The sequence below is a fragment of the Perca flavescens genome, chromosome 20, assembly GCF_004354835.1.
Source record: "Perca flavescens isolate YP-PL-M2 chromosome 20, PFLA_1.0, whole genome shotgun sequence".
NCBI classification, from domain to species: Eukaryota; Metazoa; Chordata; class Actinopteri; order Perciformes; family Percidae; genus Perca; species Perca flavescens.
The window spans coordinates 6,041,442-6,064,059 of NC_041350.1; the positions used below are offsets into that span (position 1 = coordinate 6,041,442).

The 22,618-nt window shown below is 40.8% G+C and overlaps 2 protein-coding genes across 2 annotated transcripts in view; both read right to left on the reverse strand.

Moving 5' to 3' along the window:
- The window catches only part of ccdc88c (coiled-coil domain containing 88C), a 47,093-nt gene extending 46,012 nt beyond the window's left edge, over positions 1-1,081 (reverse strand). Inside the window, exon 1 of the mRNA XM_028566473.1 lies at positions 477-1,081. Coding sequence (XP_028422274.1) covers positions 477-536 — 60 coding nt within the window. The 5' untranslated portion in view covers positions 537-1,081. The remainder of the gene's footprint in view (positions 1-476) is intronic.
- A 2,721-nt stretch (positions 1,082-3,802) lies between these two features.
- pals1a (protein associated with LIN7 1, MAGUK p55 family member a) overlaps positions 3,803-22,618 on the reverse strand; it is a 29,914-nt gene continuing 11,098 nt past the window's right edge. Inside the window, exons 2-17 of the mRNA XM_028566438.1 lie at positions 16,460-16,770; positions 15,053-15,230; positions 13,688-13,788; positions 12,452-12,559; positions 10,908-10,985; positions 10,621-10,761; positions 10,267-10,428; positions 9,939-10,016; positions 9,571-9,754; positions 9,288-9,359; positions 8,992-9,063; positions 8,302-8,469; positions 8,121-8,210; positions 7,321-7,433; positions 6,248-6,358; positions 3,803-6,010 (exon numbers count right to left, since the gene is read on the reverse strand). Coding sequence (XP_028422239.1) covers positions 5,834-6,010; positions 6,248-6,358; positions 7,321-7,433; positions 8,121-8,210; positions 8,302-8,469; positions 8,992-9,063; positions 9,288-9,359; positions 9,571-9,754; positions 9,939-10,016; positions 10,267-10,428; positions 10,621-10,761; positions 10,908-10,985; positions 12,452-12,559; positions 13,688-13,788; positions 15,053-15,230; positions 16,460-16,639 — 2,013 coding nt within the window. The 5' untranslated portion in view covers positions 16,640-16,770 and the 3' untranslated portion in view covers positions 3,803-5,833. The remainder of the gene's footprint in view (positions 6,011-6,247; positions 6,359-7,320; positions 7,434-8,120; positions 8,211-8,301; positions 8,470-8,991; positions 9,064-9,287; positions 9,360-9,570; positions 9,755-9,938; positions 10,017-10,266; positions 10,429-10,620; positions 10,762-10,907; positions 10,986-12,451; positions 12,560-13,687; positions 13,789-15,052; positions 15,231-16,459; positions 16,771-22,618) is intronic.

Sequence of the window (22,618 nt, forward strand, 5' to 3'; positions counted from 1 at the left end):
TGGGTCGACTGGGGAATATTATTGTGAACATCAGCATTTTAATGTAATGGCAAAAGATGATGAAGAGGTAAAAAAAAAAAAACAGCAGTAACTCAAGAAGTGCAGTGAAGCAGAAGAAACAGAATTCAAGTTTTTTCAGTTTGACAGTTAGCATAAGATCTTCACTTGGGAAAGTCCCAGAGGCACTAACCGATATCTCTCAATGGGTCACTGAATCTGAGTGTGAGGTGTATACACTGGAAATGTCAACATTGCCAATCAGTGGGGTCGTTAGTAAAAGTGAGCAAACTACTGCAGAGTGGTAACGTTATATTAGCTAGAGGTTAAAGCTGCTTGTTTTTTTTACTGGTTAGTCAGGTAGTTAGTGTAAACAAATGCACCGAACTGAGAGAGAACCAAACAGAAAAGAGAAAGTTAAAACAGAGGCAGAGGTCGCAACGCGTGTGCAACTGTGTGCGCGTGCTGTTCCCACTCACCCACACCACCAGCGGCGACTCCATGAACGTGGCCAGTAACTCGGACAGAGTCACGTCCATGGTTGTTCCAGCGGCTTCCAAAATCCGTTTATCAATCACCAACGGCTGCTAAAATCCACGGCCAACCAGTCAATATCAGCAGCAGGCTCGCGGTGGGGTCACCACACAGGACAGAACAAAGCCCCCGCGAGGCATCGACCCCCTCCCGCGCGCCTTCGCGAGCTTACACCACTATTGTCTCGCGCTGTCCCGTTTCGCTAAACACTGGGTTTACAACGGAAAGCATTGAATATGAATACAAACTGTTGGAAATACTTCCACAATCGCTCATATGCATCCCAGAGTCGGTTCCGTTAGTTGAGCGGGTAAATATCCAGTTTACTTTCCGGCCGAAGGTGTAACACTTGATCCAAACTTCGCAGGGCAGTTGTTCGCGTTGCCAGGATACACGACTCTGACCGTAAAGCAGCGAAACGGCCGTGAAATGAGAAAAGAAAAGTAAGCAAAGTAGAGAAAAGTCAAATGCACGACAGAGGAAAACAGTGAACGTTTTAAAAAAAAGTTGTTTCCGTTGTTTGTCACATCTCTCTACCTCTCTCCTCTCCTTCTCTCCATCAACCTGACTGTGTGTGTGCGCGAGCAGAGGCAGGGGGATTGAGTGACAGGAGTACCGACCAATCCGCTACTGCAAGAAGCGCGGGGCCCGCCCTTTGCGGTGAATCGGCCAATTACAGTGCAGTTATTTGGCAGCGTTTTCTTTCAGTATGACGTTATCGCCGTCTGCCACCAGCCAAAGACTTTAAATACGGAACAAGATGGTGAGCGCCCTTTTATGTCAATCTGAGCGTCAACGAAGAGTCCCACATGGTACTTTTAAATTAGTGGATTTTTAGCAGTGAGGTAATGTAGTGAGTGAATGTAATTAAGTGATGTTATCATGAATGGGTTTACTTTTTCACATGTTTTTAATAGTCTTCGTAGAACAAGTTTCTTAAAGCAGAAAGCAGAATAATTTAAGGCTCCCAGATGTACTTTATTTGAATACACAAAAACGAGAGAGAGAAAAAGAGAATTATGAAATGAAAAAATAATAATAATAATATATATATATATATATATATGTATTCCAAACATATTCAACCAACTCACCTGTCCCACATAGGCATAGGTATTTTCCCTTAAAGCTAACAGAGACAAAGATTGAGAGTAAACCTCTTGCTCTGCCTCGATAATCTCTGACTGCGCCCATAGACTATGACTGCGCCTCAAACAGGTTGAAAAGGAAGCCAAAGATCAGATCAAAAGGACACAAATACCAAATAAAAAGCAGCAGTAACTGATAACAACTGATTTATGTGCGACAATTGTACTTTTTATAAACTCTTGAACTTTTTATGAAGGCTACTGATTACATTGTAAAGTAAAACATTTAGTAAACATGATCCTCCATTTTCTGATGCTGACAGCTTTAGTCTACATGTGGAGGAGTAAGGGGGGATCAGACCTGTAGAAATCGGTCCTAGTCATATTTTTTGGAAGACTGCTTAAATCCAGAGTGTGCTTTGATTTGGCATGACCAGACAGGAAAGAAGCAAGTTTACCAGCTTCATGTTTAGAACCAGACCAAACACGTAGCCGACGCAAACGTTGCAAAATAAATGCATCAGGCGTGTTTTTTTCTTTGAGTAAAGCAAAGTATTTCGGGAAAGCTTTTTCGCAGAAGTGGTGGATCTGGGAAAGCATAGCCTACTGTAGCACGGCAGTGGACATTTTCCCACTTCAAAGGTTAACACCGGGTAACACATGGCAACGATAATATGTGAAGCAGCGCCCCCTTGTGGCTCATTTTATGTTACTACACTCCCTACCAGAAAGACAGTATATAGGAAACTGTATGAAATACGGCTGGGCGATATGGAATAAATCAGATATCACAATATTCTTGACCAAATACCTCGATATCGATATTGCGGCGATATTCTAGGGTTTAAAAAATTGGTGCTTTAACAAAATATCTTCACACTTCGATTTTAGATAAATAATCATCAGTAATGTGGACATAATGTCTAAGTGGGGAAAAGGCAAATAATAGAACAGCTAGAACAGGCTGGTAAGTTCAGAAAAGTATATCACTTTACTGTAATGCAGCTTTTAAAACCAGTAAAAGGCAACACTTATGTCCTATCATGATATTACGATATCCAAAATCTAAGACGATATCTATAGCCTCATATCACGATATCAATATGATATTGATATATTGCCCAGCCCTACTGTGAAATGTAATTTTTTCACAATTTCACACTGGGGAAGGTGGGTGAAACCTATAACTATAATGTTATAAAACTGATAGGAGCAATAGTTTTTATGTATCCTTCAACTGTTTAAATAATTATTTATGACGTTATGTTGACTTAAAGAAGAATAATACAATTGTATCTGTGGTAGTAGGCTACTTTCTAATATTTAACCTATACCATCTATTTCTGACTGTTATTGTTAAAGGTCCCATGGCATGAAAATGTCACTTTATGAGGTTTTTTAACATTAATATGCGTTCCCCCAGCCTTCCTGTGGTCCCCCAGTGGCTAGAAATGGTGATAGGTGTAAACCGAGCCCTGGGTATCCTGCTCTGCCTTTGAGAAAATGAAAGCTCAGATGGGCCGATCTGGAATCTTCTCCTTATGAGGTCATAAGGAGCAAGGTTACCTCCCCTTTCTCTGCTTTGCCCGCCCAGAGAATTTGGCCCACCCATGAGAGAGAGAGAGACATCATGGCTTTCAAACAAGCAAAGTGGCAGTTGGTCAAGGCCAAACATGTTATGTCTGTGTATGTTTCTTGGCAGAGGAGTTTGTCCACAATAAACAGTTTATTGTCATTGAAATATTTTCAGTGAACCAAAGTCGCTTCCATCAAACGTCAGCTGTCAACGAGTCACCAACTGGGAAACTCGGTTAGCAAAATCTAGCCCCGGTTTCCCACCTCTGATTCCCACAGGAAGAGACGTGAATGATGACGTTTTCACTCGGAAAAAATGTTTTTTTCGATGTCTATGAACGCAGCATGAACGTGGCCCTGGGTTTACGGACACGTCTCTGCTGATTGGGTATCACCTGTGACGCAGCCAATAAACGAGAGACCCACCCACCAAACGAGAGAAAGCATATGTTCGAGCCGCTGCACACTGTTCAGAGGAAACATGTCGTTCAACCAGGAACTTTAAGATGTTGGTCACGGACTTGAGGCCATTTTCTTGGCCAGGTCTGCTTTGGAAAACACTGTACTTAAAGAAACCTTAAACCAAAAAAAAAAAACTTAGTCAGTAATTTTCTATCAATCATCTATTTATTTATTTATTCATTGTGAATAGTCATACAAAAAGCGGATTTACTCAGGAAGAAGTGATATCTGATAAACAAGTGGTATCAATTAACTTTACATTCAATAGTTAATTCCACTTAGCCCCACCCCTTCCTGGACCAATGGCAGCTGAGGCAAACGGTGAAACCTGCAATCCTATTGGTGCATTCTGGACTTCATAAATCTATTTTCAATATTACAAATATATAAAGGCTCTACCCAGTGATAACAGTGACATTTTGTCAGGTCTACTTCAGGTCATAATAATACTTGACTGTATTTACAGACAGACAGACAGACAGACAGACAGACACACAGACAGACACACAAACACAGACACACACACACACACACAATAGAATAAATTCAGCATCATGTGCCGATCATGAACACAACTAAAAACTACAACTTTCACGTTTTCTTTACTTGCTCGCCTCCTCAGGGCTCAGAGGTCATTTCTACTCAAATGGGCTCAGACAGGAAAGAAAGAGTCATCTGACTAGATAGTCTGTCATAGGTCAGTCAGAAAAAGAAAAACAGGCAGAAAATAAAACCGTCAGACAGGAAATATCAAGTGCTGGGTCTTTTATTTTAGTGTTTATTGCAATAGTGTGCATATCATCAGGAGAGCCAGTCAGAATCAGTCAGTCAGGGTTAGGAAGGCTGCAGCTTCAGGCCAGAAATCGGCAGAGGAAAGTCAGCATCTAACGCACTGTTGCCGTGTGTACATACAGAACTGTGTGTGTGTGTGTGTGTGTCTGTGTGTGTGTCTGTCTGTGTGTGTAAAGGAGTGTTTTTCATAAATGATGTGGTTCAGTGTGGATTTAAATTAGTACTAAATGTCTGTGCGCGTGTGTGTGTGATTCTCACATTTGCTCCTTTGGGGGGGGGGGCTCATTTCTACACATTTGTGATCAGGACCAACACCAAGGCTGAGTGATTTAATACATAACTAACAAGCTTGAATAGAAAATCTATTTTTTAAACCGATTCCCCAGCACAGCAAAAAGTTAAAAATAATTTGACTGTCATAATTTAAATACTGTTATTCATAATGGTTGAAATGATCACAGGATAAAAGGCAAAAGATGCATCATTAATGAGGCCCCACATGTCCGAGAAAGAACAAATAAAAGAGAAAAAATATATATATATATTTTCCAGGTCCATATTTTGGTCTCACTAAGAATTGTGACGATAGGAAAAAGAGATTAGTGTTGTATAAATGTCACTGTTGAACACAAAAACATTATGAAGCGGTCAGGCACCAACCAAGATCACTTTGTTGAGGGGTTTTCTCCCTTTAAGGACAGTCAAGACACAAAAAGTTGAAATTGCATGTATTTTACCATTAACAGGTCAACACATTGTAGAAAATGCTGATTACGTGCTGAGGATCTACTCTGCAGCACAACCGAGTATTAGGGTCAATGTTAAGATAAATTCATTCTGAGATTCCAGAAAAAAAAGTCAATGTTATGAGAATAAAGCTGGAATTGCAAGAATTAGTAAGAAAAGTAAAATATAACCGCCTTTTCCCTGAAATATTATGACTGTTCTTTAAATAAGGCTTTTTTTTCTAGTGAAATCACAACCTTATTCCCAAATTAGGAATTAGGAATGTTTATTGTAAAATTCCACCGTTAGTTGGTAATATTATGACTCGTCTGTCATTTCCTTGTCAGACTTTTCCTCATAAAATTACACCATCTTGTAATATTATGGTTTTGTTTTCATAGAATTATGAATTCATATGAAAATATTAGGACTTTTTATTGTAAAATGACAACTTTATGTTGTAATATTGTCTCATAAAATTACAACTTTATCTCATAACATTTCAACTGTCAAAATCTCAGATGAGTTTTCTCCTAACAGAGGCCCGACTACTCGATCGCAACTCTCACGCAGCAGTTCAGCTTCCAGTTTGTTGAATCTCTATAAATGTGTACGCCATTGTCACTCTATGACTGGTGTGTAAGTGTAAGTGTGTGTTTTCAGCGCAGCCAGGAGCAGGGCACCCACTGGGGTTCAGTGTCCAGTTTGTTGATGAGTCGTAGCAGCTCGTTGTAGGCTTTGTCCTGGTCCAGGTTGACGATGACGGCGTCAAACAGGTGACCGCAGCTCTGCTCCATCTCCCGGGCTTTCTCAATGATGTCCCGCAGCTCCTCGGGCTGTCCAACACACACACACACACACACACACACACACACACACACACACACACACACACACACACACACACACACACACACACACACACACACACACACACACACACACACACACACACACACACACACACACACACACACACACACACAATTGAGACAAACTAGAGATGTAAACACCAGTGATATTAATCTTTGAGTGAGTGTAAACACAGGCGGTGAAGAAAATGAGACAGGAACCTTGGGGTTTTTGTTGTCTTTAGTCAACAGGGCTCGGAGTCTTTCCTGGGAGGGCGGAGCTATGAAGATGATGTAAGGCTTTAAGTCCGAACTCCTCAGCACCTTTAAAGCCTGTACACGGACACACACACACACGTAAGGATTCAACCACAAACCTTTTAAAAGTTTTTTTTTTTTTATTTATCTGGACCCTATTTTCCCATGCATTGGTGTCCAATTGACTTATGTGAACAATAATCTTTGAAATAATTTCTGTATAGAGCGAGAACAGCAGCTGCGAACCAGGCTGCAATGTAATCACTAAAAGTGCGGTTTTTGCCAGTGACGGGTATTATAATTTGAAGGGTCTGACACCAATATGGAAAGGATCCCTACAGAGATAGACCTTTAAAAAGTAAGACCCTTTTTGCGTAACCAGAAACAGCCCGAAATCACCATCGCCAAACTTACCAGACTCCATTTAAATAAACAACACTTATAGCATGTACAGAGCAAACATATTTTCACAAATAAATGGGTGTGAATTAAGGGTGTATTTCAACCAAATCAGAGAAGAAGAAGAATCAAAACGGGTTGTGATTAGTCTGGTTTCTGTCCATTTGAATAATGTGTATTCTAAAATACACACACATTTTTTAAATGGAGTCTGGTGGGTTTGGGGATAGCAATTTTGGGGCCGTTTCATGGTAAACAAAAAGGATATTACTTTGAAAACAAAAAGGTCTACCTCTGTAGGGATCCTTCCAATAATGTTGTCAGACACATGAGCTCTCTGAGCATGTCAGTGGCAAAACAAGCACTCTCAGTCGATGTAAATTGAAGGTGCATTAACATGACATTGTAGCTTGTTTCACGCTGCCAACCCAGTCTTGTTTAACACTGGACCAATTTCAAAAAATTGTTGTTCCCATCGGTCAATTGGACACAACCAACTTGGGAAAATAGGGTCTATGTCAATAAAACAAAGTTACCCTTTAACTTGTTAAAGTTACCCTTTAACCTGTTATCTGTAGTGGAAAGATACTCTCTCCACTCACTGGACCACCCCGCTCAGTCAATGTGTGTGTACATACCTGTGTGTGCAGACAGAGCACACAGATTTTTCCAGTGTTGATGACCTGTCTCACTGAGTCTGTACTTGTCCCGTACAGGTTCTTCTCAAAATCACCAGACTCGATCAGCTTTCCTGGGAAAAACACAGTGGGGGGGGGGAAATTGCATTTGCCACATTTGGGCCAAGTGTAGTAATGGTATCATTTCATCACACTAGGACAAGTGCCAGATCCAAGACATCCAAGATGGATTATTTTGAAAAAAGTTATGTCACTGACAAGTGGTGTGATGGACTAGGTTGGCTACAGTTCCACGGACCTTAAACTCTTAATAATATTTGCAACTGTTGTCACAGGAACATCAAGCTGTTTGGAGATGCTCATCTAGCCTTTACCATGCTTGTATATTATTTTCTTTTCCATCTCTTCAGACGCCTCTCTCCTTTGCTTTAAAAAGTAATGTAGACTACTGTTCTGAATTTAAATAGGCTGAATTATTGATTACAATATTAGAGACGTGTGATACTAATTAAAGAAACTTCTATGTTAAATTAATAAGTACATATCGCTCTAAATCAATTATTAATTTAGGTTTTCTAAGGAGTGCCAAAAAATTTGTACAGGCCATTTTAGAATATCTTTGTAGAATAAGCAATAATTCATCTCTTTTAGTAGTTTCTTTGCATCTCTGCTATATTCTATGACATAAGAAAGGCCAGGAGGTATACATGACAAAATAGCTTTTAATGTCACCTTTCAGGAGGAATGAAGCATTATTTCAACGAGCTGTTCAACGAGTGTTCACAAACATAAAACCTTACCTGCTGCCAGTTCTGCCTCAAAGGTCTGACGAGACACAAAGTGGTAATCTCGACCACTCAGCTCGCCATCTCGACGGCTCCGTGTGGTGTCTATAACATACACACATACACAGGTTAGTATATCCACAAACACACAAAAGCATGTGTGTGTGTGTATATAGAGTGTGTGTGTGAGTCTTACAGGGTACAGCTCCAGCGAACCGTTCTGGTTGACTGTTGAGAAGTCTCTGTCGGAGCTCTACCTGCCCGCAGCTGGTTGGACCAATCAGTGCAATCGGCCGCTTCCTATTGGCCGGCTGGTGGTACAGTGCCATCTCCTCATAGGTGAGAATCTCCTCATTATCAATATCTGGGCAAATGGAAAGGAAGAACCGAATGAAAAAATTGTAATATGGTCCAAAGGAAAAACTGTTAAAAACTAGTCCTCTTTGTTATCCTCTAGTGTTCTCTTATTTGCTTGGAAAAACAGTACTATATTTAGACTCTGTGAATGGTAATATTTTATTCTGGTCACGGTCTTATGAAAGCACAGCAAACACTTCCTGTTATATACACTCAGGTGATCTCTATACTGGAGCATGTCATGTTTATTATTTCCTTTACACCAAGGTGCATTTGATCATATAGCAACTTTTCAATGTGGATACTAAAATAAGGACTATAATACTGTTTGGAGAAATATTTTGTCCGTAGAATCAAAAAATTCATGCCTTATTTAGTTTAGTTAAGTTTGTTCACGGTTGGTTGTCCATGTCTACACTTTGCAGATCCTTGACTACAAGTACTAGCCGTTTATATGCACATGAAAGTTGTGCCCCAGTGGCATTTGATGAAATGTTAGCGAGAGTCACAGAAAGAGAGAGCGTCATACCATCATTCCTGTGAGTGTTGTACAGCAGCTTCTTTCTCTTCCTCTTGTTCTTCTTTGCACACCACAGCTTCCCTGTAAACAAGCAGACAACTTTAAACACACATTTGAGCTACAAGGCTTATTGCATTTACTGTATAAGAACATATATATTTTTTACTCTGTTATTTTATTTCAGCGTGAGAAATCTAGCCCAAGTTTATACTATGAACAATGTACATCACACTATAATCCAACTAGAACCTTAAACTGGTTATTCACAGTCATCAGGTTATAGTGTAGAGAGTAGAGCAACGGACCAGACTTCTCCGGCTCCTTGTCTTCTTCTATGGTCTGTTTCATGGCTTCTCTCTGCTGCTGGAAACTCTTCCCTGTGGAAGAAATGAGAATATGAGAGAAAACAAGCGTATCATATTATCATCATCATATTATACAACTAGGGGAGAGACACAAGTTTATGCAGTCGAGTGCCACAGCCAAACATCTTGTGCAATTTCCCGCAAGAGTTTGAATGAGCAGTCTTCAAATGCTCTAACAAAAGGAGAGAAAAAAAACCCCGAATGGACAGACGGAGGGAAGTACCTGGTACCAGTCCCGCTAGTGGCTGGTTATCCTCATCTCCGTCCCTGTAAGCCTGCCACCAGTTGGGGTCTGACTGGCTGATAATGTGGAGAATATCTCCTTTCTGGAAAGACAAGCCCAGCTCTCTGCACGGCACATAGGGGTCATCTGATGGGTCATAGTCAAAATGTGCCTTCACGTGGACCTGAAGAGAAAGAAGACTAAGTTTACGTTTCCAACGGGAAAAAAAAACATTATGTAAATGCAAGCTTATCTCATTGGATGTTTGTAGATCATAATGGATTAGAAAATTGTCTGATATTAATTTTTTTTTAGTTTTTTTAGGGTCTGTTTTTAGAGCCCTCAAGTGTTCCCGGCTCAGCACTCACCACGGACTCTTTGACAGGAGGAGGTCTGCTCTGAGGGCTGGGAATAAGCACAAAGGTCAGGAGGCCGTGCATGTCCGCCTGAGAGACACACACACACACACACACACACACACACACACACACACACACACACACACACACACACACACACACACACACAGTAACAAAAAGAGAGAAAGGGAAAAGCATTTGATATTTATCAGCTTCAAAAGGAAACTATTCTACAAGTGATCATCGTAACACAAATATCTTTATTTCGAACAATTAAAAAAAAACATAAAAGGGATAACAAAAAGAAAGAAAATTAGTTTAAAAAATGTATACTTACAAGAATATCAAATACTTGGTTGACATCTTTTCCTCGGATCTCTATGCCGTTTATCTCCAGTATTTCATCTCCTTCTGATAAAAGTCCACTCCGTTCAGCTGCTCCGCCTCGAACAATACGACTGATCACTACACTTTCCATTTCATTACGAACAGTTGCCCCCTACAGAACACACACAGAAATGCAGTGGAATGATGGACAAACATGGATAGGATGAATGCAAACCTGTGTTATATACGGCATATTATTTACAGTATATCGGCCCCAGGAAAGCTAAAATTAAAATGTGTTAGGATGTCAGCTCTCCATATAACCATATTTTCGTTGATTTTGATTTTTGAGTTTTAGTCTTACCAGTGGTATGTCTTGGGCTTTCTCTATGCGAACCATCCTGACAGTCTCTCCTCCCCACTGGGTCATTGTTTCTCCTTGGGCGGACAGCGGCTCAGGCTGCATTTCCATCTCTGCTATGCTGTCATGGGCCAGGAGCAATGACTGCAACACAACACACACACACACACACACACACACACAGACTTACTTTAGCTATAGGATTAGAGCAATGACAGTCACTACAGGATTCTTTTGTTTATTTGCGAATAAAACTCTGTGTGTGCGTGTGCGTGTGTGTGTCTACCTACCTGGATGTGTGTGTCTGACAGCAGGCTGTGGAGTTCAAGTCCTTCTTTGTTCTGACTTGACTGGATGAGATTCCTAGCCTGGAACCATGGCAACATAAAACATCATTGACGAGAATCACGAGAAATATTACCATTGCAATGATATATTATAACCGTAGCAAATGCATACATTTCTGAACACAAGTTATTTTGCTGTAATTGATTAATTGTGGTACTGCCCAACCAAAGAATTATGGGTTCATGTAAAGCTTGGTTCAGATTACAAGGAATTGAGAGTTTACTTTATTTTCTATTCACAATCGAAAGAATAATCTGGTCTGGGCTTTTGGTCTGTAACAGTAACATTTTGGTCAATGTCAGTAACAGTAACAGAGGATCTGATAATGTGAGGGGGTTACAAACAAGATCTGAACTCTCCTGAAGAGCTGCTGAACACACATTTAAAACTAAATTTGGATAAAATCTGGTAGTTAACATCAAGGAAGAAGAAAGGAGTTTTGAAATGACAACTATGAGGAAACAACAGGTTGGAATATCAATGTATTTGATAGGTAAGATGTAGCGAAGGCTTGTTAAAGTCTGGCAGGAACCACCTCTGTTCTAAATTATATATATATCTTCTGCCATTTACTAATATTGTCATGTCTTGTGTGTGAAAATAAAGAAGAAAATCTGTGAAAGTTGTCCCCAATTTCAAAATGGGGAAGGATTTAAAATAGTTTCAATCTGCAACTGGCCAAATATGATCTAAAGCTAAGTGAGAAGACTTGAACTATGGTTAAGGTATTTTGAGTGCCTTAAATCGCCCTGCCCACTGTGACTATTTTTTTTTAAAAGCCAAAGGTGGAGATGCAAACATTGATTTGATGACAATCTATATCTCTCATATATATACCAAGATAATTGATTGATTGGTCAGTAGTTCTTTAATATTATATATAATATAGTAGTGCTTTAATATGCGAAGGTGTGCAGCATAAGTAAAACGCCATCGTAACACAGATGGCGTTATTAAACATGAAGTTACCTCGCTTAAACCCTAATCCTGCTTCGTAGTACAGGACACTGATGTCTTCTGGTAGTATAACCCATAAAAAAATCCAACTTTACAGAGAAAGATTCTCTACTTTGCTTTAAACATTGTTGTCAGTCCAACAGCTTTAGCGGTCTGTTTCTGATTTCTGAATTCATTAATTACACAGGCTGTTGTTTAGAAATATGATTACAAAATAAAAAGAGTTGGCTGACAGGAATGTGTCTGTGTGTGTGTGCACACATACTGTAGGCGCCCATGTTTGAGCTCTAATTGATGCTGAACAGAGCTGCTCTGTCTTCCAACCTCGTTATTACATTACACACTCGCTGACCTGGACTGTCACTGTGTGTGTGGGTGTGTGTGTGTGTGTGTGTGTGTGTGTGTGTGTGTGTGTGTGTGTGTGTGTGTGTGTGTGTGTGTGTGTGTGTGTGTGTGTGTGTGTGTGTGTAACAATAATTGTCAAGGAATGACAATTGAACATTTTAAGATAAAATAAATTTGAATATACCTCCATGGCCAGCTGAAGTGCGTGTTGTGTGTGTGGGTATGGAGGAGAGGGTCTGTGCATGCTGGTGGCCACTGCATTATGGATCTTCAGCGCTGATTGGAAGTCAGACTAAAAGAAGAAAAAAAAGAAAAGAAAAACAGCAGGTTCTGTCATTCCACTCAACTGGAGCTCACACATTAAGTATATATGTCCCCCCTTTTACATCACTATACCTATATTACCTGTATGTACATTGTTTAGAAGTGAAATACTCTGTGAACTGTTCCTACTTGTGTTACTATGCATCACTGACTGATGAAACAAGCGTTTCATTTATATAATTTTCATGAAAGCTTTTGCTGTTTTCACAATGCTGGTGGGCACTAGGGCTTTCTCAGAAGAAAAAAAAGCAAACTTGTTTTGATCATTTACAGTTCTTTTGGAAAACACAGAAGAACAGGGCAGTTAGGGTGAGCGTTAAGAACTAACCAACCATGACTGAACAAAGACATTTTGCCCACCTCACTGCTAATCAAACTAAAACTGAAAATGCGGTTCTGGACACAACAGACTGAGTTTATGAAGAATTATGGTTCTCTAAGTGCTCTAAAAGCCCGGCGAAATGCCTGGATAGTTCTTTCAACATTGTTTTTTTCAAGCGTAGAATAACAGCAGATTTCATTTTCGCTTGTTGTCAAAAGTTCTGCTCCTGTGGCAGTCACCCTAGTGTCATTTAGCATTGTACAGAGGCTTCACCTCTGGGTTCAATTTTTCCTAAAGCATATAAAAAAATGCACATTATATTATATCACAAATATCAGAAGGTACTCTTATGAATTTTCTGGGTATTTTCATCACCTACATGTATGAGTATTGATTTCATGTGAAGTATTCAATCAATATTGAATAGTATCGAAATCAAATAGTGAGGTTCTTTCCTTTTAAACAGCCCTATCATTTTCTTTCATGTATATAATGTTACAATATCTGATGTTCATACTTAATGTAGTCAAAGCTTCAAATAATGCTGTAAACCTATGTAAAAAATCATCCCTGAGAGCAAAAACCTTAAATTTCAGACCGCTATACTCCATTAAAGTCATTCCAATGCTACAAGTGGATATATGCTAACCTCACGGAAACCTTTAATCTTTGTCGCCGATGTTGTTTATTTCACCCCATGATTCATGATTTTTGATCACATTGACAATAACACATGGATTCAAAGCTCTCTCCATCTACTTCCCTCTAGGTTACCTTGTTTAGTAGTGTAAGAACCAGTTCTATGTCATTCTGACTCTGCTGGTCGGACAGGCAGCCTCGAACCTGCTTCAGTGACAGCAGCAACTCCTCCAACTCTGCAAAAAATAACAACACATGCACTCATATTAATAACCTTTGACTATTACATATCAACCTTCACATAAGAAAAGACGGTAAAATGGCTTGACAAAAGAGATTTACTTTACTATCAGATAGGGATCGAGCAATATGTTTTTTCAGGGCTGAACTGACATTTGTAACCGATATACATTTGCAGTAAAAATGTATGTATATGAACTACACTGCAGACTGAAGTCTTGACTAACGGTGACAAACAGAGTGACGGCTGACTCATAAACGGGACCAGCGTTTTTTGAATGCGCGTCAGTAGGTCTGCGTTGTACAGTCAGGTGTATGAAATGTATATCGTCATTGCGCAGCATTTTTATAAACTATGATAATCTGGTCAAAACTTTGTGTTTTTGCAATATCAGCGTAGAGGACTGTTATGTTTATTGCAACATCAGTTGTATCTGCTGTCTTGTGTTCGAAACAAAACTCTGCTCACTCTCGCTCGCATCTTTGACCGTCAGAGGCACACTATCTTTGAGTGGTGTTGACAGGCTATTACTCGTGATGTGTAACCAATCGGGTAGTGCTGTGGGCGGGACATTGAGTGAGACAACAGAGTGGTAACTGCACACAGACGGAGGCAGCTGCATCAGAGCTTAAGTAGTGCATCTATTAATGAATTACTTTATTGGTAATCTGATTTAAAAAAAAAGAACAATTTCAATAATAGAAATGCTGAATATCGCAATTGGCCAGGGCGATAATCGATCGATACTTATTATCAGATGATGGCAGAAGAGAGCCTGCTTGTCCTGGCTTAAGATTAATGTATGTGAGAGAGACTGCATCTAATTTCTTAGTCAAGACTTTAGTTCTACATTGTGTCTTTCCGTTTGTGTGACGGTGTGTGTGTGTCAACATTACCACCCCTAACAACGTTTTAATTAAGTCGCCCTCAAGAGCCACTCATGTCCTTCTCTCCTTCCTTGAGAAATTCCCTCCCTAATGGCAGACATGTCCTCCTTACATTCCTTCCTTCCCAGACAGCTTTGTGTCACACCATCTCTTTACGTTCACCCTCCACTGATCCACGATTTTTAAATTTTTAACTTCCCGCTCACCTCTTTGTTCTTTCCTATCAGAGCTTTACTACATCAATGATCTGCAATTCTACTCTCCTTTGTGTGTGTGTGTGTGTGTGTGTGTGTGTGTGTGTGTGTGTGTGTGTGTGTGTGTGCGTGTGCGCGCGTGTGTGTGTGCGCGTGTGTGTGTGTGTGTGTGTTTTACCCAGCAGTGCGTGTGTGTGCTGGTTGCTGAGTGCTGGCTGCTCTGATGTGTATGAGTCTTGCAGGAATGTGGGGTTGTCGATGCCGATGTGGGGATGCTGCGAAAGCTTCCTGAGTCTGAGCGAGGTGTTCAGGTCCAACTGCCGACCCTCCTCCTCTCTACGACGACGAAGATCCTCCTGCACAAACAAATAAATGCATCAGAGGTAGAAACAAAAATTTAATATATGAATGGACAGAAACAAAAACTCCAAACTTAGATTTTCTATGTGATATGAGGTTTTTTAAGGCGCTCATTCTTAGTTGATGTCTTTTATCATCCAGCTATCTAGTTTGATGCCCTGTTTACATCATTAGGCTTAATTCCTTTGCAAAAGCTAATTCTTACATTGAATAATCTGCCAATCTATAACCAAGATTACTTTGCTATCAAACATTTAAGTATAAAAAAAAATAGCCAACTGCAAAAAATGTCTCCATTTAAATGAGTAGTTTCATTTTTTATTATTTAAAAATAGGCTAACCCTGAACCCATTCTTATTGACATGGGATTGGTTTAATGATTTGTCACTTTTAGCCAGTGGGAACTTAAGTATCCCATCTTCAAACTTGGCATTAAATAAAAGAACACTTCTCTGTATCAGGTGTGGCGATGGCGCAGTGGATAGGACACATGCCTTTGGTGTGGGAGACCTGGGTTCGATTCCCACTGAGATACGTCAACCAACGTGTCCCTGAAAAAGACACTTAACCCCTAGTTGCCCCAGAGGCGTGCAACCTCTGACATATATAGCAATTGTAAGTCGCTTTGGATAAAGGCGTCAGCTAAATGACATTTTTTTCCCCAGAATGCTGAGGCAATAGGAAAGATTGTAGCCGAGCCCTCTCACCCCTGACACAAACTCTTTGAACCCCACCACTCTGGCAGGAGGCTGCGGTCCATCAGGACCAAAACCTCACACCATAAAAACAGTTTCTTCCCCTCAGCAGTCCGCCTCACCAATAAGGCCCCAGAGTTAGTAGATTCATTAAGTGTAATTGGTATTCTAAAGAAATGAGCATCTAAAAGGCTGGGGGGCACAAATATGCTCCTGTACTTGGTTACATTCCATGACTGCTATAAGCTCTTGTGAAGTCAGCTAGTGCAAAGATATGCAGACTATGCTGGCTCTGCGTAGTGACTGTGACATAGTACAATGGTCTTTTATTTGCACTCTTGTTGTCGGTTTCCATTCTACTTTTGCTTACTATTTGAAAGCAATGTTAGCAGCCTTGGTTGTTCTTAAAACGCTTTATGAATACATTTGACTTGCGTGTTTTTTTGTCGCAGCTTTACTGTTGAGTAAAATAAGCACAAGTAAAAAGGGTGTGTGTGTGTGTGTGTGTGTGTGTGTGTGTGTATACATACCTGGTGCTGTCGTATCCTCTCCAGCTGCGCAGAACGTCGGAGCGGTAGCGTTCGACTTCCCAGCTCTCCGGGACAGTCGACAGCCATTTCCCGGTGCTGCTGTCCTCCCCTTAGCTCTTCATCTCCTCCTCCTCCTCCTCCCTCCCCAGCAACATGGCCGTTCAGATGGGAGGTTGTCATCCCGCACACACTCCAAGAGTCAAAAGTGGGTGTGTTTGTGTGGATCGCAGGGATGTTAAGGTATGTATGTCTATATATCAGGCAAGTCTAGGAGGGCAGCTCAGTAAACTGGGCGGCCATGATATCTTCACCTGTGGAAAAAGCAAGACATTATGTCATTAATCTAGTTGGTGACTGCATCCCAACATTCCTCCAGCAACACAGATTAGAAGACAACAACAAAATAAGCGGGTGTGTCCTTACACCCATACCATCAGACCCAGGTCTCTTGAGCGGTGATTTTCAGGTATCTATTTACCTGTGGCCAACAGTCTGGTTACGAGTGGTCAAACACAGGGTGAAGGAGTGTTCACTGTACCGCTACAAACACGTCATGCTCGACACCAATGCTAAAAGCAAAACACACAACTTACTGGTCAACTGACTGATGATGTACTGGCTAATTACTTTACTGGTTAACTTACTAACTGGTTATGTTTACTCTGGATAACGTCTAACAGTTTACTTGTTTAGCGAGTGATTGTTTTACAGTCTCTTAACTAGTTTACTTACTGGTTTGTAAACTGACTGGAGGACTGACTAATGACTGCTGGTTCACAAACTGACCTACTTAATGAGCAACTGGTTTACTGACTGACCGTAACCATGGAGTATAACCGGCTGTGTTAGGGTGATTAACGGATTAATTGGTACACTGACTAACACACCAGTTTATCACCACTACACATTCATAACACAGCCACTTTCTCCCCATCTAAGTCATTTTCTATCTTTCTTTCTTAAGTAGTTCAGAGACAACAGCGTCATCATAACAACCCTCCTCCCCCGCTCTTAACACATAACCATGACAACAGCTTTGTCAGCAGCCGGGTGGTTTCCCTACCCAACACACACGCGCACACAGTGGTGGGAGGAAAGAGTGGATGGATGGGAAAACAGAGGGAGGGACAAAAAAGGGCAAGCAAGGTAAAATGATTAACGCTAGCACCACCACACTTTAGTGGTACTATGACAGACCGCGCACCAGAGTCTGTGTCCTTTTATCTGGCTGATGGGCCATTAATGCATCATCCCTCTCCATCTGTATAGCACTGCGTTATTCTTTTTAGCAGCAAGGATGCATACAGCCACACACACAGCCACACACACAGCCACAGGTAAACTATCTAACAGCTTGAACTCACACAAAACTGGTATACTCTTAGCTGTGTAAAATGTGCTATTTTTAAATTGTTAAACTATCTACTTTTGGAAAAAATATTTTCATTCTGCCACCCGATACAGGAATAGTCCTAGAATAGTTATTCAGTTCAGTACTCACAAAGTAGCAGAGATTATTGTGAACAAATAAATCGCTTTTCATGAAAGAAAAAAAAAAAAAAAAAAAAAAAAAAAACAGTTTGGTCCTATCTGATGATGCGGTGGGTTTTATTTTTGCAAGTAAAACTAAAATAAATATAATCTCGCTGCAATTTTTTGCATTATCACATTTTGTCGAATGACAATAAGTCCCCTCGGCATTTATATTTGTCTCTATCTGTCCCGTATGTCGTTCAGTTCAACAGTCTACACACAACCTGCCATCTGATCATGCACATCCACACCAACTTATACAAATATTACAATTTGTAAGTTAATGTTTTGTTCAAATGAGTTATATACAAAATTTTTCTGATATTATAGCGTATAGCGCACACATTGGACTCTAGTGTCGGGACACAACTTTTAGAGTCAGACAGAAAGTGTGACTATTGCTTTTAGGGGTGGGAGATATTGACAAAAATGAATATCTCGATATTTTTTTTCAATATCTCGATATCGATATTCAGACGATATTTTTGAAATCCTTCTAGAAGTTAAAAGAAGCCCTGTTCGGAGGCTATTTCGGTGGTTCTCTTGGGAAAATGTACAAGCAAGATGAAATCATAACCATAAACAAAGGGCGTCTTGTTCTCTTAATACATCCATGGTTTAAACAGAGAAATTACGAGAAAATTAAGAAGAAGGCAGCAAAAGGGTCCTTACAGAGACAAACTAATGGGAACAACAACCTCTGAAACTGGTCCAGTATATTAATCAGTTAGCGTCCACTAAAAGTTTAGTTTTTGTCGCTGACAGACTCAGATTATTATTCTAAGTGTGTGACAACATTATGGAAAGGATCCCTACAGAGATAGACCTTTTAGTTAAAGAGTAAGATCCTTTTAGTTTAACATGAAACAGCCCCGAAATCACCATCACCAAACTCCACCAGACTCCATATAAATAATCAGGACTTTTACAATCATAAAACACACTTCATTCAAAGTGGACAGAAACTAAATAAAACTACCAAAAGCCGTCTTGGTTCGTCTTTCCACTGTTCCAACAATCACAACTCTGGTTTGGCTGAAATAAAGTTTGGTGATGGTGATTTCGGGGATGTTTGATGTTAAACTAAAAGGATCTTACTCTTTAACTAAAAGGTCTATCTCTGTAGGGATCCTTTCCAGTCAGTGTGGTGCCTCTGTGCTGGACCAGAGAAAGGTCCTTTCTTCTAATTGCAGCCAGCCAAGAAATCCGACGTCTCCTTGTCACATCGGAGAGACATGCTCTCCTTCGTGCTTTTTCCATGTAGGGAAACGAAAAAACTTTAACACATGGTTCCTACGGTTTCCACGACAATCGTGTGAGACACTGGAGCATTTTTTTTTTTTTACAAAGCAGTGTTTTCCAGGCATTTAAATTGTGAGGAATTGCAACAACCTCCTCTGCTAACAATGCAAACAATGAACGGTTCTGGCGGGTAGCCTCCCAAAATGGCGGAAGGGGCGGGGCGCTGTGTAGTGACGTCATCTCCACATTCTCAATAGTCCTTCTGACCGGGATTTATGCTGGGATCAGGAGTTGGATGTGATCGGACTGGCCCAGGTGAGGGAGAGGTGCAGTTCTGTGGGCTTTTTTGATGTTAGAGTAACATGGTCTAGTGTGTTCTTCCCTCTAGTAACACAATCTACATGCTGGGAGAAAGCTGGAGGGGAACAGACTTTAAGGACGCCTTGTAAAAGTCCCCTGTATCCCGTATCCAGGTGATCACGCTGCAGTTTGTTCACTATGGTTAGCAGTGAACCAAACTTTTGCTAACGTTAGCATCGAGGGCTACGTAGACGGCAGTGTGCTGTTTTCGTAGTAAATAAAATGGTCAGTATATACCGACAGGGCTCCAGGTCAGGTGAGCCGTGCTGGGCAACGACCTGCAGTTGGTACTCCGTTCATGGTGCACAACAATGCAGCCTCTGGTCGTGCCGGAGTTATTTTCTCATTCTGCCGGTAGATAGCTAGCTCGGCGTGCTAGCGCCGACAACAACCTGGAGGGCTCGGTCAGGCCTCCGGGATGTTATGAGCCGCCTGGAAGGCTCTCGTAACGGCTGTGTTGTATCGTGGTCCTGTATTGATTAGTTCAGTGTGGCTGTACGTACTTGTATAAATATACACCGACAGGAGAGCCGCTGCACAATCGCGCACCGCCATCTTAGTCGACATGAGTGAACGTCATAACGCGCAAGGTAAGAACTAGTAGCAGCTTACTCTCGTGCGGGACGATCATGTTTTTGTACAAAAAATACAGTCAAACAAACCCCTACAGTATTAAAATCGCTACATATAATTGTTTGGAAGGTTATAGTGTGCGTTATTTGTTTTCTCTTTAACTTCCTTCAGCTCTTTTCATGTTTAGGGGGTCGGATTGTACAAATTATGAAATATTCGATATCCCAATTTTGCAGACATCCAGACATCAATTTGGATATTATCGTCTAAACGATATATCGCCCACCTCTAATTGCTTTCAATTCGGTTATTTAAACGATGAATACTGTGGGCCTAAATACATTAAGTGATTATAAGTGAATGTGAGTGAATATTGGCTACAAATTAGTTTCTATGTAGAGATGCACTGATTACAACTTTCTAGGCCGATTTTCATTGAGTTAGGCCAGCCGATACCGATTTTAGCCGATTCCGATTTCATTTTTCATAACCACTTCACAGCACACGCAAATATTTTCTATCTTTTCTTTAATAGAACATTTTGCACAGAACATAGAAAATTTTTTGAACAGATAATGGATCACTATAAAATAGAACTATATAAATTACTCCTGGTGTGGGAAATTCATACACATCTAAAGTGCAATGTTAGAACCATTTCCTTCTTTTCACATCCAATATCCAACAAAAAAAAATTTGGTTTTTGGTGTCGTCCCTCCACGCCCTACTTTTTCCTTGCAGGTGTTGCTATTGCAAACTTGTTCTTTTCTGCACACACACTGAAGAATTTCCAAACAGCTGACATGTTGCAGGTTAATTCACGAGGTTCCCTACATGTGGGAGAATAGCGCGGACACACGCTTCACACCGCAAGCGGGTACGCGCAACACACGGCAGAAAAGTTGAGAGAAAGGAAAAAGAGACGGTGCTGTCGCATCCGTGTGTGTGTGTGTGCGTCCTTCAGAACTGTAACTCGTATAACTTATGTTGTCAGTTAATTGTAGCGTTGACCGGCATGAAACCGGCATGACCTGCCGGTCACCGGTCATGGCCGAGCACGTCAAAACCGGCCAATTCCCGTCACCAGCCGGTCTATCGGTGCATCTCTATTTCTATTTTCCATTCATTGTCTCAATGCGCTGTACGGCCATTATGAAAATGGGTCAATTCATCTGCTTCCGGCAGCTAAAGGGGGTTAAAACAACACCATAACTCTGTTCATTTGGATTTCTAAATGTTTTTCTATCATGACAATATAGGAATGTGCAGAAAAGGTATTTGACGAAAAGTCAGGGCAGGAGGGAAACAGGGCAGTTTTGAAATATCACCGCCCAATGAGGGTGGCTCTGGCGGTACTAGTGTTGAATGGAGAGTGTGTGATAAAAACAAACAGGTGAGATGGATGGATGGCTTATCTTTCAGTGCCACAATAACAACAGCATGTTGATATGCTATCTCTTACCAGCAGGGCACACACACACACACACACACACACACACACACACACACACACACACACACACACACACACACACACACACACACACACACACACACACACACACACACACACACACACACACACACACACACACACACACACACACACACACACACACACACACACACACACACACATTCCACTGATGGGGGAAGGGAGTGTGTCCCGTGTGTCTGAGAGTGAGCGATCAAAACACACTCCGCTTGCATTCTCAGTATATTTTTGCACTGATCATCGTGAAGCCTTGAAGGTTGGACCCCATCAGCATCGACACAAACCCAGAGTCAACAGAAGCAGAGCAACACTACTTTCATTTACTACTACTAATACTATTATATTTTGGGCTGTCCTCCAGGTGAAAGTAAACAGTTGTTGGACACATGGTGAAATCCAAATGACACACTGATGAGCGATTAAGAGCTTTGCTACGCCAAAGACAATCTGCAGTGAAATTCTTGCAAGTGTTGTTTCTGAATTCATTTGAAATATTACTATGCATATTTGTTTATATTAAGGTTACACCATAGAGCTGTGAATCACCAGAAGTTTATTGCACAACTGGACATGCCCTTTACTTGATTTGTACTGCAAAAACAATTTTATCAAACACAACCCAGACAGAGTGACTAGTAATGAACCTGGAAGATTGGGGTTATCCACAGTGTATTAGGCCCTTAGGACATCAGTGGAAAAAATTAACAAGGGTTTCGACATTTGGTATGTTAAACTTATTTGTCATTTGCCATTATTTTCATTATAAGCATACAATAATAGGAACACATATCAGTAACAAGCTTGCCCACCTCCTGGTTTTTCAGTGCTAAAGCTTTCTCTGGATGCCTCAGGTCAGGCAGACAAATATGTCCATCCCACCAGGAGACAGCAATGAAATCAATGAACAATCCTCCGGAAATTCATGTTTAACTACCTTAACCTTTATATTGCTTTCA